The following is a 15,548-nucleotide window of genomic DNA, read 5'->3' as shown; positions in this document are numbered from 1 at the left end:
ACAGGAACCCTTTTAAATATTAAATAAATCCCACAGACCCCTCAGTACAAATTTATTTCACTAATAAAACTTAAAAAAAAAAACCTTTTTAAAATAAATAATAAATTAATAAATATGTAAATAATATTTATTAAATATTTTTAATTGGCTGATCAGTTACAGCTGAGGTAATGAGAAATTTGTGTAAATTTCTTTACAAGCAATTGCTTTAAGTAGACTTGGCCTGAGGGGGCGGGGTAAAACAGTGTGAGCGCTGTGTGATTGGTCCAGCAGCAATCCTTGCGCTTTTTATTCTCACTTCCGGTTGTCAGCATTGACCTCCCAAGATGGCGGCGATACGAGCTCTAGGTGTCCTGTCCAGACTTACAGTCAGGGGAAGATATACACTGCTTTCAGGTAGACGCACTTTATAATTGTATACTCAGAGCTCTGCAGTAGATTGCAGGAGTCTTTGAATTTTCGTTCCAGCATGAAATTCCTCAGGATTTAGCTTCAGGCAGCTTGCTAACTAAGTTCAGCTACTCATTGCTGAATAACTAACTCTATGCCACCTTTATGTCTACCTTCTGAATATGTATAATGTTTGGTTAGTACGCTCGTATAAAAAGGGATTAAATGTATGTAATGAGCAGGCACTTTTCTTAACCTAATTAGCCGGCTAAATTTAGCATGTTTGCTACCATTGAGTGAAAGTACGCATAAAAATGAATGAGATGAGCCATTTTTGCTTCTTCTTCTTCTTCTTCTTCTTGCTGCTGTAGTAGAAATTGTACTATTACAGAATACTATGAACACTACTTCTGTTTGCTAAATTGCTAAACTGTTTTACGTCTTAATACCTCAGTGACTTCAACCCCTGAATGTTGACTGTGTTTCGTTTTCTGGCATGGTTTTATGAAAATAGCTAGTTCTTATGGTCTAAAAATAGATTTCTTAGAGCAGTTATGCTTTTTTCATCGTTAAAACAAAGTCATGACTCGTGATGTAGAGTTTGGGGAGAATGTAGGTTAAAGGTCATGCAGTCTGCACTGCCAGTGGTTTTGCCCCGCCCACCGCCTCCATGCCAGTGCCTTAGCGCTTATGGATAAGTACTAAATAGTACAGGTGCTAATACAACTGTAATATACTGTTAAGTACAGTATATTTAACTGTTTTTTTTTTAACTTGTTATTACAGTTATTAGTAAATGACTGTGATTGACCAAAGACTAATTTTAATGTACTTTTGTAACAAATAACATTCAAATGCACTACAATAAATTCTCATACATTGACTTCTATAGTCTAACTTTATTAATTTCTGCTTGTTTATTCCAAGGTGCGTCTGGAAGAAGCTTCAGTGTTGTTCCCTGCTTAATGGGTAAATATTATAATCTAACCAGAATTAACATGACTTGAATTATTGGCCTCATTTTTACACTTTTTGAATTTTTAAAATGACTTTTCTTGTCTGTGTTTATTCAGCTCGTACGCATGTCAACTATGAGGTCAAGGGAGATGTGGCTGTTATTCGCATCAACGACCCAAATTCTAAGGTAAACTTTGCTTTGACAAGCTACACTGTTATATTTATTATAATTGTAAAAAAAAACCCACATATATTTAAGACTTCATTCATTTCCGTGTTTGCAGGTGAACACGCTATCAGTTACAATGCAAAAGGAGCTGACAGAAGTTATTGATGAGATTTGGGCGGACAGCGCAGTCAGAAGCGCTGTACTGATCTCCTCTAAGCCTGGCTGCTTCATTGCAGGAGCAGATATCAAGTTAGTAACACGTTTCCTACATCACAGTGTATTATGAAAAGGTTTACATTTTGAATGTAAGCCCATCATTGTTTTTTTTTTTTTTTTTTTTCTTTTTTTGTCAAATGGAATTGATAACCATATGGTGCTATACTACTGTATATTACCAAAAGCTTGTGGACACCTGACAGTCACACACATATATACTTTTTGAACACGCCATTTCAGATTTGGTTCCCCCTTTGAAGGCTTGCTACTAGATTTTGGAGCGTGGCTGTGGGGATTTGTGCTCATATAGCCACAAAAGCATTAGTGAGGTCAGGCATTGATGATGGGTGAGGAGGCCTGGGGAGTAGTCAGTGTTCCAGTTCATCCCAAATGGGTTCAGTGGGGTTCAGTGAGGTCAGGGCTCTGTTCAGGCCACTTGAGTTCTTTTTCTCCAATCCTGGCACACCATGTCTACATGGACCTCGCTTTGTGCACAGGGACATTTCATGCTGGACCAAGATTGGGTTCCTCTGAAGGGAAATCTTTAATATTTCAGTATACAGTGACCTTCTATATAATTGGTTGCTTCCAACCTTTTGTGGCAATAGTTTGGGGAAGAACCACAGCTGTGATGGTCAAGTGTTCACAGACCTTTGGCCAGGTAGTGCATTTTATTGTTTTACTTTTTCTTTCTCATTTGTAAACAGCATGATACAGGCATGTAAGAGTGCAGAGGAAGTAAGCAAACTCTCTCAGGAGGGGCAGAAGATGTTTGAGAAAATTGAGAATTCTCCAAAACCAATTGTTGCTGCCATCAATGGATCATGTCTTGGTGGAGGACTAGAGGTACTGAAGCGAGATCTGCAATGTTTTGGTCTGAGTATTTTTTGTATTAAGTAGATTCTTTTTAATTCGTAGTAGATGAACCTTTATCATAATTTTACAAAATAAAATATTAGAAACATTTTTGTATTTTTTTAAAATAAAGTTGTAGAGATTTATGGAATATTTTATTTCACATTCATCAGCTTGCCTTTGATTACATCAGAAAATAGTTGATCTAAAGATCCTCTACACTGAATAATACTGTCTAATATATGTTGGTGTGAATTACTGTATTTTAATATTTTGCTTTAAAATAGATTGAATATATACATCGTCTGCTAGTTTCCTTTTTCTTTCTGAAACCATGATGATGGATCTTCTTGCACACTCTGCTTTGTAGTTTGCCATCGCCTGCCAGTACAGAGTGGCCACAAAGAGTAAGAAGACAGTTCTGGGCACTCCTGAGGTGATGCTGGGTCTTCTTCCTGGTGCTGGAGGAACACAGAGGCTTCCCAAAATGGTCTCTGACAACTCTTTAAAAGAGTTAGACATAAATGTTCTAAAATATTATATATTATCTAAAAATACATGCATTCCCTGATTACAGTAGTTGACCAACAAGTCTTTTTGGTGTTTGTTTTTTAGGTTGGGCTACCCAGTGCCTTTGACATGATGCTAACAGGAAGGAATATTCGTGCAGATAAAGCCAAGAAAATGGGGCTCATTCACCAACTGGTTGACCCACTTGGTAATAATCTATTTTTTGTGTATGTTTTTCTGGAGTTTTTTTTTTTTTTATTTAGTAAAAAATTAATTAGTATTATTTTTTTTAAACTTGTCTTAACTTTTACTTTTTTGAAATAAAACTCAGGCCCTGGATTGAAGAACCCAGAGGAGAGAACCATTGAATACTTGGAAGAAGTAGCGGTAGACTGTGCCCGTGGAATTGCTGACAAGAGAATCCCACTCACTAAAGAAAAGGGTGTGATGCAAAGTATGTGTCTCATTTCATTCCTTTGTCATTTTTTTTTTTATTATGTTATTTTTATACCACAGCACTGTTGAATCCTCAAATCTGATTGGGCAGATGGTGCTGATTCATTTTCCATAACAGCAGCTCAGACAAAGCACATGTTTATATTAATGCGCTGGTTCTAATACATTATCATTCCTATAGTAACAACTTGTTCACAGGGACTTGTATGGTGAACACTCTAATCTAAGGTATAAGTGATGATTATGGTGAAACTTTCTGTAAGGAGATGTTTAGTTAAGATTTTATAACACATTTTGCGTGTCAGAAATTTGTAACAGTAAGTTTTCAGATATTGGAAAGTCTTCAGAACAGAGCACCTTGTGCCTTCTGTTTTCTCAATAAATGACAAGCTGCATTTTTTTTGTTTTGGTTTTATTAAAGTCATAGGGGGAAAAAAGACAAAGGCTTGTGAAAGAACTGTATAGCTGTTACAATGTATGTTATAACTAGTTTATAAAGAACGTGTCTTGCATATATTCCACAAAATGAAATATAACTATAAATGGATAGAAAGTTATCAAAAAAACATGTAATTCATTAATATGTTAAAAAATTGTAATCATTGTCAAACTGCTGTGGTATAAGAGGGGGAAAAACACTTTGACATGCTGGTGGTGGAAAGTAATAAACTTCGGATAGTAACAGTAACACTGCTTCATGTCGGCCCACATCCCACCACCCCGTCATTGATTCTTTTCCTATAAGAGCATCCCCCCATCATGTTTTATTCTTTACTTATTCTGTACTAATTTTCTGACCATGGAAAAACATTTTTTGTTCTGCAGAAATACAAGACTACGTTATGAGCTTTGGGTTTGTGCGTAATCAAATCTACAACACTGTGCAGAACAAGGTCATGAATCAGACAAAAGGGCTATATCCTGCTCCTGTGAAAATCATTGAGGTATGCTGTAGGGTTTTTGTTTTTTGGGGGGTGGAAGGGATGCCACTGAGAGTCAGAAACATTATTTAACCATCCACTAATTTCCTCACAATTCTTCTCCATAGACTGTGAAGACTGGCATAGAGCAGGGCTTAGATGCAGGATACCTGGCAGAGTCTCAGGTACAGTAAACTCACTTAGAGAAAATGTGCAGTTTGGATAAATTACTTTAATAACAGTGTAAATTGAAATGTTTAACCAACATTCTACTTTGCAGAACTTTGGCAAATTAGCAATGACCCCAGAATCCAATGCACTTATTGGACTTTATCATGGCCAAGTTGCTTGCAAGAAGAACCGATTTGGAACCCCTGAAAAGGAGGTTAAGTAAGTGCTACTGTCTAATTTTAGGATTAAGATCAGTCCTATTTAAGAATAGGTCTAACTCTTAAATGTTTCATTAATTTATTGCTTACCAATCCATTTTTCATAGAACCCTGGCCATCTTGGGAGCAGGGCTGATGGGGGCAGGAATTGGCCAGGTCTCTGTGGACAAAGGCATTAATACCATTCTTAAGGACACCACTCTGGAGGGACTTAATCGAGGGCAGCAGCAGGTTTACAAAGGGTGAGAAAGAACTGAACTATGTACTCTTTCGTAATTGGTAATACATTTTAAGTGATACAGTATGCGTACTAATGTTACGTTCACCCTAATTGTTTGTCACAGATTAAATGATAAGACAAAGAAGAAGAGCATTACCTCATTTGAAAGGGACAACATACTATCCAACCTCACAGGACAGCTAGACTACAGTGGCTTCCAGAAGGCTGACATGGTCATTGAAGCTGTATTTGAGGATATCGCCATTAAACACAAAGTCATAAATGAAGTCGAAGCTGTAAGTAGAGTTTGGTCAGAATGTTCAGTTGTTGTTTCCAATGTCAGACTAATGACTTGGCCTTTAAATCTGTTCTGCATTTACATTATTTATTTCAAGAAAGTGTCATAAGTTAAAAGTAATAAAGTGCCACATGACATGACAGTAATTATTTGCCTCACCATGCTCACAGTAAGCCACCACTTGAATATTTCTTTCCCTGTCAAAAAAGCTTCAAATGCTTAAATGCACTTTACAGTTTAGTTAAATTGTACATAACACATACAGTATGCAAGTCATGTTAAGGTGAGTTTCCTAAGAAAACAGAGGCTGGTACCTAAATATTTTGATCATAAATGACCACTTTTTTTTTTTTTTTTTTTTTTTTTTTTTTTTAAACCAAATTTCCAATGAGTGATACTTATTTTTATTTCAACAGGTCATTCCTCCTCATTGTATATTTGCCTCAAACACATCAGCTCTCCCAATCAAAGACATCGCAGCTGCCAGTAAACGACCAGAAAAGGTCAGTGAGTGTTTAGACCCGTTATTTTGAGATTGATCAATCAATTTTAAACTGTATGTGAAATGACTAACTCATGTGGTTTGTCTTAGGTAATTGGAATGCATTACTTTTCTCCAGTGGACAAGATGCAGCTTCTGGAGATCATAACTACTGATAAAACCTCTAAGGACACCACTGCCTCTGCTGTAGCAGTGGGCCTGAAGCAAGGCAAAGTCATTATTGTGGTTGGGGTGAGTAATGTTCGCTACCCTAAACAGGAAGGAGTTTTTAACTTTGACCTCTGCTATGGTTGATATATGAATTAGACGTGTGCATCAGGACTGGTATTGTGCGGGAATCAGCAAAAAAAGCCATGAAAGCAATCAGATATGAAGCAAAAGGCCACATTGATTAACACGGACTATACTGGACGTGGTGAATTGCTCGCATTGCTCTGTGTGACTTGTTAACTGCATTCCATCATTCATGCAGGGACAGGGTTGCTGTGTTTTAAATTATGTATTTGTTCATATATTGGGAAACAAAACCAAATGAGTTGAATAGAAAATATCACAGACAGGTAGAAGTAAAATTAATTCATTCAGGAGTGGGTGAGAGTGGGATAAAAAAACAATCCTGCACGCACCTCAAGTTTGACCTTCCATGTTCAGGAGGTGTGAGATGTGATGGCCCATCAGTACAGTACTTTTATATTTTTATGTACAGTTCCACTGACTTATGTAGGCTGGCTCCTATTCTTCAAACTTTCAAGTTTGATTTCAGCTTTATTCTAATCTGGTCATGCATGTTACACCCCCTTTCCCCCATATTATATAGCACCTCTGCATTTTTCTTTTTCATTACGATATAATTTATAAGATAAACAGCAGGCATTTAAAAAATACAGAAACGATTTAAATCTCAACAAATTGTCTCATGTTCCTAAATGTTCTGGTCTGCGTTACTGTAATTAACACTAATACTTTAATTGCAGGATGGACCTGGGTTTTATACCACCAGGTGCTTAGCTCCCATGTTAGCAGAAGCAGTCAGAGTACTGCAGGTTTGTTTTCTTTTATCCATTTATAATATACATGTTATAAATTATAAAAAGGATTATAAATAAAAGACTTTAAAGCCTTATGCTCCATCCTGAAAACACAGGAAGGCGTGGACCCCAAGAAGCTGGATTCTCTGACTACAGGGTTTGGCTTCCCAGTGGGTGCTGCTACTCTGGCTGATGAAGTGGGTATCGATGTCGCCGCTCACGTGGCCGAGGACCTGGGCAAAGCTTTCGGCTCAAGATTTGGTGGAGGAAATCCTGAGCTGCTGAAAACAATGGTGGAGAAAGGATTCAAAGGCAAGGATAATCAAGCTGTGTGACTTGAAATTATATTTATTAATGCCGCTAATGTTGATCAGTGTGTATGTGACTGCGTTATTAGGCCGGAAGTCTGGTAAAGGGTGCTATGTTTACCAACCTGGACTTAAACGCAAAGACGTCAACCCAGAAATAGGGGACATTCTGGAGCAGTACAAGATAACTGCAAACCCTTCAGTGTAAGTGTTACTGCGCAGGTGCATTATTGCTATTGAAGCTTTTCAAGCAGTTCTGCTTCTGCAGTGATTTTCTTACACATGATGGAGAGCTGTGCTCTAACTGTCTCTCTCGACACAGGTCGTCAGACTCGGACGTGCAGTACAGACTGGTGTCTCGCTTTGTGAACGAGGCTGTGCTGTGCCTACAGGAGGGCATCCTCACCAATCCAGTGGAGGGCGACATTGGCGCAGTGTTCGGCCTTGGCTTCCCCCCATGCCTTGGAGGTGAGCATCTCAGACGTTACTATATAGTTTATTTGTTTTATTGTATAACATGGTAGTTGTGTGTGTGTGTGTGTGTGTGTGTGTATAATATAAAATAATTAAATACAAATTAAATACATATTAACCAGTCACTCTGTCAGCCAGTAAAACTTAGTTTTACTGAGTTTTAGAACCAAGTTCTTTAACTGATTTTAGCATTGTTGTAAAACTGTCTTTTTCACAAAAGCCAAAATAGCAGTGATGATCTGATAAGGAATACTCAATGAATGAATGTTCGTTAAATAAAGAACGGACACAGGGCATGTTGTTATAGGAAAATAATCAATGACTGGGTCTTGTGACGCATCCCTACATGAAAGCAATTTGCCAACGATTACAATTTTTATTTATTAAAGAATGACCTGCTATACTTTTTTATCCATTTGTAGTTACATTGAATGTTGTGAAATATCTGTGAAACAAGTCTGTTCCGGTTATCACTTACATTATAGCAGCTATAATTAATCGTCACTTTCTTTTGAAGTTAATAAGGCAGAAAGAATGCAGCTTGTTACTGAGAAACTGCAAAGACCTTTACTCTGAATACTTTCTTGTGCTGGAACTTGAAGGAACAACCTTACTTCTGCAAAGGTTACAAAGGCTTATGAGGAGTGGGAGTGTCTGCCATAGAACTCCCAGTAAATGAGTACTTACTATAGACGTATTAGAATGAGTGCATCAACATAAACCTATTATTTGAATTATAGCCAGAACTTCCGTCCAAATACCGTGCTGTTATTCAGAATTAATCAACACCTTCTGACCAATCAGATTTCGAGTATTCAACAGTGCTGTGGTATAAATGATATTTAATATGGTGTTTTACTTCTACAGGTCCCTTCCGCTTTGTGGACAGCTTCGGTGCAGACAAATTGGTGGAGAAGATGAGACGGTTCGAGGAGGTGTACGGAAACCAGTTTACTCCATGCGCACTTTTACTTGAACATGCCAAGGATCCAAGCAAAAAATTTCACAAGTGACCTTGTCAAGATGTGCCAACAATGAATTCTTTCTTGTAAACAGAAAACCTGCTGCACTTAGAGGTCACAATGTGTTAATTATGTAAAAGACCTCTTTTTGTTAATAAAACATTAAATACATGATGTGACCATGAGTAATATTAAAGTAATATTTTTACTGAATTAAAGATATGTGTTTGGCTTGTTTGTCTGATTTTAACATGCTTCATAGCTGTGTTTTTCCAATGCTTGTACATGTTAGTAAGCACACTTCAGATTGGATCTTTCTTTCATTACTGTAAAGGTTAAGTGAAAACATCTTAACCAGTAAACACACCAATAATTTCATTTCCTTACGCTTCATTCAGCAGGCTACATTTTTTTGTTTAGCTGTGTGTACATTTAACTGTTTTGATTTGGATAAATATTAGCACTTACTTGGACCACTCTCTGATAGACCATGCAAAGAGTCAGTAAGAAAATAAACATCAAATGTTTAAACTTGTCAATGATTTGCATTTCTTGAATATGTATTTTCTAATAAATATTTTGCATGCATGCTGCAACTTTGCCAATAACTTCCAAGTCTAGCAAATGCTAAGCAGCTATCATAATCTATTTTCCTGTTCAGTACAGACAGCACCACTATTCATTTATATTCTCTACTGTGCTGTATAAGGCATTACCTGAATATAATATGAAATGCATGCTTGTGTAGTTTGCTATAACTTTTAAATAGCACCAAAAGACCACTTCCCGTACCCCAACACAGCACAACTCTTGAATCTGGCAACCTAAATAAACAAAACACAGGTCTATTTTTGAAAAGTGAGTTTATTGCACTATGAAACTACCATCCAAAACCCATCACTCCCTTTTTATTTTAACTATATTGAATTCTGTGAGCAGAAAATGTCATGCTATTAAGTCTTCTAGTTCAAGAAACATTTTATTCATCATTCTGGTTTTCTATTATTACAGAATTAGTTATTCAAATGTAAACCAAGGTCAGTTCTTAGCCTGATTAAAGGTGGACATTGGCCATCCTCAGTTTAGATCTTTAAAACACTACATTTAAGGAAACATATGTACTTACTAGCCAGGTAGTAAAGTGTTCGATCCCGTGTTTGACTTTGAATTGCCAGTGTCCACCTTCACAACTAGTTTTCAAGTCATCTTGCCATGAACTAGTGTACTTAAAGTCATCAGTAAAAAAAAGTGCTAAATGTATCAGTAAGAAGTTATAATAATAAAGCTGTTATTTAGATTCAGAGAGAAAGCCAAGATATACCAGTCAACACTTACTGAATACTAGTAATGCCTGTTTAGGAGAATATTAAGAAGAAATGTAGAAAATGCACCCAAAAACTCAGTAAAGATGACAAAAATCACTAACAGCCAAAACATTTTACAGGTTGAAATACCTTTACGGTTAGTACATCATAAATCACTGCTTTGAAATTTGAGTGTATTCTGAACTTCCCCTCACCATCACCAAAAAGGTCCTCTGCACCCCCACAGCAATTGTCTAATGAAACTATAATTAAAGATTAATGCTGGAAAGGACAGGGAAGTGACACATGCTGAAACCAAGGAAAAAAAATACCAATGAGCAGCAATTTAACCAAACACGGTAATAGAAAGGCATAGATCAATTCATAAGCCTAAAATCTCACACATAGATCCAGAATAGACCTTTGCATTTGGGACTCATGTTCAGCATAGCCCCTAAAGTGCAGAATCTCAGACAGATAAAACATCAGTGGGACTGAGCAGCATTTGTTCATTAAACAAGTGCGTATAATTAGTTTTGACTTATCCTTAGAGAAAATAACTCAGTACTTAGAACCAAACAAGAAGGTCTGAAGTATTTCTCTTGAATGTGATACCTTACACTGACTCTTTAGGCCAACCGGCATGCAAGTTATTAATACAACAAAGACCATGACAATCAGGCCAGTCTGTGCCTTTACAGGCATTGTATGTGCACTGGGCGTATGAAAACGTGACAGCGTGGAATAACAGAGAACAGTCTTTTGACTTCATTGCCGCAGGTCATAAGGCACAACCTTGAATGTTATAAGGGGAAGTGTCATATGAAACACTCATTCACAGTTCAGCAATTCAAACACTATCCATGAACTGTCTAATAAACTAAGCTCTCCTATTTCTAAATGGCATTAAGGCACAGAGTTCACAATAACATGAATGTTAAGTGTTATGTGTCCCTTTTGTTTTTCTCAATAAGTGTGTAATTATTTGATTGGTTTCCCTGTACACAGTGCTGTTGTCAGATCATCACTAAAGTAACAAAGGTCCTGTTTGATTGAATATTACTAACAGAAAATTGGGAAATTTATGTTTTGACACGGATACAATAGTTAAAGTACAGTGAGAGGTAAAGGTCTTGTCCAGCATAATGGGCATTTAGGTTAACATAGTTGTAAGAGATCAATCTTGTGCATTGTAAATGGTGTGAGGGTTTTTGGAAGCAAAGCAGTGAAACGCCTGTTCAACTGCAACACCTGATGCCTCCTGCAGAGCCACTTCTGTTGTTTATGTCGACATTTTCATTGGTCGGCTCCTTTCCAGGGGTCTGAAACAAAAAATCAAAGCATAATTTTGTTACAGTCATGAAAACTCAACCCACAATTATCACCTTTTTATGCCTTATGTAAAAAATCTACTGGAATCTAATGACAATTTTAATAAAAATGGGTTCTATGTATTTTCAGAAATTAAAATACATATTTGGCTCCAATAAACAGACAAAATATTATTGTACATGTTTAAATAAAATGCCTAACACTGTATGGCCAAAGGTTTGTGGACATTTGAACATCACACACCTATTTGTGGTCTTTCTCCAAACTATTGTCACAATTCTGGAAGCACACAATTGTATAGAATGTCTTTGTATGCTGTAGCATTACAATTTTCCTTCACTGGAACTAAAGGGCCCAAACATGCTCCAACAATGCCTCTGTGCACAAAGCGAGGTCCATAAAAAACATGGTTTGCCAGGGCTGGAGTGGAAGAACTCGAGCGGCCTGAACAGGGCTCTGCCTTCAACCCCACTGAACACCTTTTAAGATGAACTGTAATGTGGATTGCACCCCAGGCCTCCTCACCCAACACCAGCACCTGACGTCACTAATGTTCTTGTGGCTGAATGGGCAAATCCCCTCAGCCACGCTCCAAAATCTAGTGGAAAGCCTTCCCAGAAGAGTGGAGGTTATTAAAACAGCAAAAGGGAACTAAATCTGGACTGGATTGTTCAAAAAAGCACATATGGGTGTGACTGTCAGGTGTCAACAAACTTCTGGTTATATTGAATAAGCTGGAATTTTTTGTGAAACATGGAATTTTTACTGCAAAACTTTTGACAGTCTCTGATTTATAGGACTTACCTTTTGCAAAATGTCTTCAGCAAGTGTGAGGAAAGCTTTTTCAATGTTGATGTTCGCTTTTGCACTCGTTTCAAAGAAGCGGATGTTGTGTTCTGAGGCAATCTGAAAACAAACGGGGATAATTACATGATTAAGCATGTCTGAACCGAAACCCTAAAACTTACCCTTTAAGCCTGCATTCTAGACACATCCCTCAGCTGTTCTAGGTGTACAGTCAACTCGTGTAGGAAAATACTGTTACCCTGTCACAGGAATTTACCTGTTCTCCCTTTGCTTTAGATACCACGCGCATGTCCTCCATATCACACTTGTTACCAAGCAGCATTCTTTCCACATCCTCATTTGCATGCTAGGAGAATAAATAAGAAATGCATTAAAAATTTGCCATCAGCATAAAAAACACTACACTAACTATAAACGTTATAGACAATAAACTATAACATTTTCAGACTATAATCTACCCCGGCATACGAGACGCAGCCCCCTTAAATTCTGCTCAGAGAAAGAAAAATCTTTATACCTTTAATCCCTTTATACCTTATCACCCCACTGTTTCTGCTGCATTAATTGTACCTAGGATTTTTCATTTCATATCATTTAAATTTACTGATAGAACAGCTACAGCGTAGATTCTCAACCGTGGGGTCGCCTAAGATACGGATGGGCCACGGGAGACTTTTATGAACCATTATTTATAATGTAGTTCACTGCATAAAAAATTTGATTTATGTAACATTTACTAATAATTAAAACTATCAGATTGCTATTATTATTATTACTATTATTATTATTAATAAATTTCATTATCCTTCATTCAATTTGAACCTCCATTTAAGCCCATTATATACCTGGTTCTGTGTCCAACATGCTTTCATGTTGTCAAAGTGGCTTTTACACCAGACACCGGCAGCATACAAAGTGGCTATTTAAAATAAAAACAAGCGCACTTTTGCGAGACATGCTCATGTTTTCTAGGTAGAAACACTACAAAATACAACACTCATGCTATTTTTTGTAGTGTATGGCCAACAGTACATGAGTGTTATTTCGGTCTGTAGCCTACTGCAGCAAGAGCCAGTTAAAACTGAGCGTAGAAGTGAAAATCGCATACATTAATGAACTTTATGTGAGCATATACTGTACAGTGGTAATGCATGTTTAAAATATTTACAGATATTTGAACACTGTATTCACTAAATCAGTGCAAGAAAGCACAGAAATGAATACTCAATGCCCCGACGTGCCCAGGCTGCCATGCTTCTAGTGTGCAATGATCTTTACACTCAGGAAACTATACATGAAATGCAATAGGGGGGTTGTTGGGGGGTTGGGTGTTTAGGTCAGCGGTGTCTCTGGGCAAAAAAGGTTGTCTCCAGATCAACAGCATCACATAATAGTGTGTGAACATTTCACCTACATGACTGTCAGCTGGGATGAAAACACTGGTTTCAATCTGATGACAATTAAGTGATTTTGCTTGCCGTGACAACTGTGTTTTTGTTTAGATAGAAGCATGACAATTATACCAAGTGTGTAACGTAATGTTGTTGTAATGTTTGTCATACATGTGTTATAAAAATAAGCAAATACCTTTAGACTAATGCAAAGTCACAGCTCCCACTAGAGGAAACACCCTGAAGCATCATATCACATAAATGTCAATTATATTATGTGAGAGGACTAGGCTTCCAAGAAAGATATTTTGTGTCATTTCTTAGAAGAAAAAAAAAGCAGAGCCATCATCCAAAAAAAAAAAATACAGATTAAAAATACAGCACTGGAAATTCTCGCTAATCATCTTTCGTATTACACTACAATCCATATAAGATGAATCTAGGTGGTTAGAATCCCACCTCCTCAATGTTTCGCAGCCATTTGCTGATATTCTCAAAGCTCTTAGCGTTGGTAATGTCATACACCAGCAGGATCCCCATGGCTCCTCTGTAGTAGGAGGTTGTGATGGTGTGAAAACGCTCCTGTCCAGCTGTATCCCTGAAACAGGACAATTAACATCACATAAGATTATGATTCTGCATTTGTAATCAGAGTGAGCTTTGCAGATTTTTTTTTGTCTGTTGACACATGAGATATCATCAAAACCTTTCAGTACTTATAACCTACCATATCTGAAGTTTGATCCTCTTGCCATTTAGTTCAACTGTCTTGATTTTGAAATCTATTCCTGGAAAGTTACATTATAAAGGTTACTACACAAACATGACTACTTTTCAGGTGTTAGAAGTAAGCTCTGATTTAAACAGAGTTATTATACACAGTGAATGAGCAACATCCTTTGCTTTGGGGTTTCTCAGAGCATTTCCTAAGCTTAGCTGATTTATTGATTAACTGAATACACATATGATCCTTACCGATTGTTGAGATAAACGTGGTGTTGAACGCATCATCCGAAAAGCGAAACAACACACAGGTTTTGCCAACTCCTGAGTCTCCAATAAGCAGGAGTTTAAACAGCAAATCATAGGTCTTCTTGGCCATTTGGCATGGAGCTTCAAACGGACACTCCTTCAATGAACTAGTCTAAGTGTAAAAGCAAGCGGCCCACCTTTCTGATCCTCAAATCTAAATGAGTAACCTCACCAAGAGCAGCTCATACTCTCCAAGTTCACTAATAAATACAGATAGCGCGTTGTTAGTTCCCTAACTGTCAAAGTTTCTTAGCCACACTAGCTGCTAGCTATTAGCTACTATAGGGCCACTTACTTAGCACGATTAAAGTAACTTGCTAATTAGCTTACCTACCAGCTCATAGAACCAGAACAACAAGGTTTTGTCGAAAGAAGAGACTACAAATGTAAACTATTTTTATGGCAAAGACAAAACCAGCTATTTACGTCTAAAACAGTTACGACTTTACGGAACTCGTCACACACCACGGAAAAAGACGCCACTGCGCATGCGCAAACACTTTCGGCAAGCAGTGTCACTAAACCTGATCCGTGTCCTGCCCAATTTTCACTGCGCATGCGCGTCAGTGCTGCACATGCGTATATCATATTACATTTTACTATGTAGCTCGAGCTGCACCGCGCATGTGCGTCATCCTCCCAAATGACACCTTATTTTATGATTAGGCAAGATGACTCCTACAAATATGATAGGACTTATTAATTTAATAATATGTTTTATTTTATTACGTTTTACCATGCTTTGAAAAACGTATTATTCAATAAATTAAAGACATTATGTATGCTGACTTACAAAGTCATACTTTACATTTTCTTGCACTGATCTGCCAAGTTACGTTCCTGTATACTTGTAGATTTAGTGATTGTGATTCTGAAAAGGTTCAGTAAATATACAAAAAAAATACATTCCATTTAGTAAATCAAAAATAATCATTTTATAGTAGCATATATATATATATATATATATATATATATATATATATATATATATATATATATATATATATATATATATATATATATATAAT

At 37.0% G+C, this 15,548-nt stretch overlaps 2 protein-coding genes across 2 annotated transcripts; one reads left to right on the top strand and one right to left on the bottom strand.

Moving 5' to 3' along the window:
* The first annotated feature begins 261 nt into the window (after nt 1–261).
* hadhab (hydroxyacyl-CoA dehydrogenase trifunctional multienzyme complex subunit alpha b) lies at nt 262–9,193 on the top strand. The gene is made up of 20 exons (XM_026934436.3): nt 262–396; nt 1,318–1,359; nt 1,464–1,534; nt 1,632–1,765; nt 2,440–2,578; nt 2,958–3,077; nt 3,203–3,305; nt 3,429–3,551; nt 4,379–4,497; nt 4,602–4,658; nt 4,754–4,863; nt 4,970–5,104; nt 5,207–5,378; nt 5,797–5,883; nt 5,973–6,113; nt 6,857–6,925; nt 7,027–7,222; nt 7,308–7,422; nt 7,541–7,686; nt 8,560–9,193. The coding sequence occupies exons 1-20, from the start codon at nt 327–329 to the stop codon at nt 8,703–8,705; spliced, it is 2,295 nt and encodes a 764-aa protein (XP_026790237.3). The 5' UTR covers nt 262–326; the 3' UTR covers nt 8,706–9,193.
* A 307-nt stretch (nt 9,194–9,500) lies between these two features.
* Nucleotides 9,501–15,029, bottom strand: LOC113538647 (ras-related protein Rab-10). Its single transcript, XM_026933877.3, has 6 exons — nt 14,464–15,029; nt 14,216–14,276; nt 13,948–14,086; nt 12,354–12,443; nt 12,095–12,196; nt 9,501–11,280 (listed from the first exon to the last, which is right to left on the bottom strand). The coding sequence occupies exons 1-6, from the start codon at nt 14,588–14,590 to the stop codon at nt 11,197–11,199; spliced, it is 603 nt and encodes a 200-aa protein (XP_026789678.1). The 5' UTR covers nt 14,591–15,029; the 3' UTR covers nt 9,501–11,196.
* Between the last annotated feature and the right edge of the window lie 519 nt (nt 15,030–15,548).

The sequence above is a fragment of the Pangasianodon hypophthalmus genome, chromosome 10 (assembly GCF_027358585.1).
Source record: "Pangasianodon hypophthalmus isolate fPanHyp1 chromosome 10, fPanHyp1.pri, whole genome shotgun sequence".
Lineage (NCBI taxonomy): Eukaryota > Metazoa > Chordata > Actinopteri > Siluriformes > Pangasiidae > Pangasianodon > Pangasianodon hypophthalmus.
The sequence above is the reverse complement of the archived record's forward strand: the minus strand, read 5'-3'. Positions and strand labels throughout refer to the sequence as shown.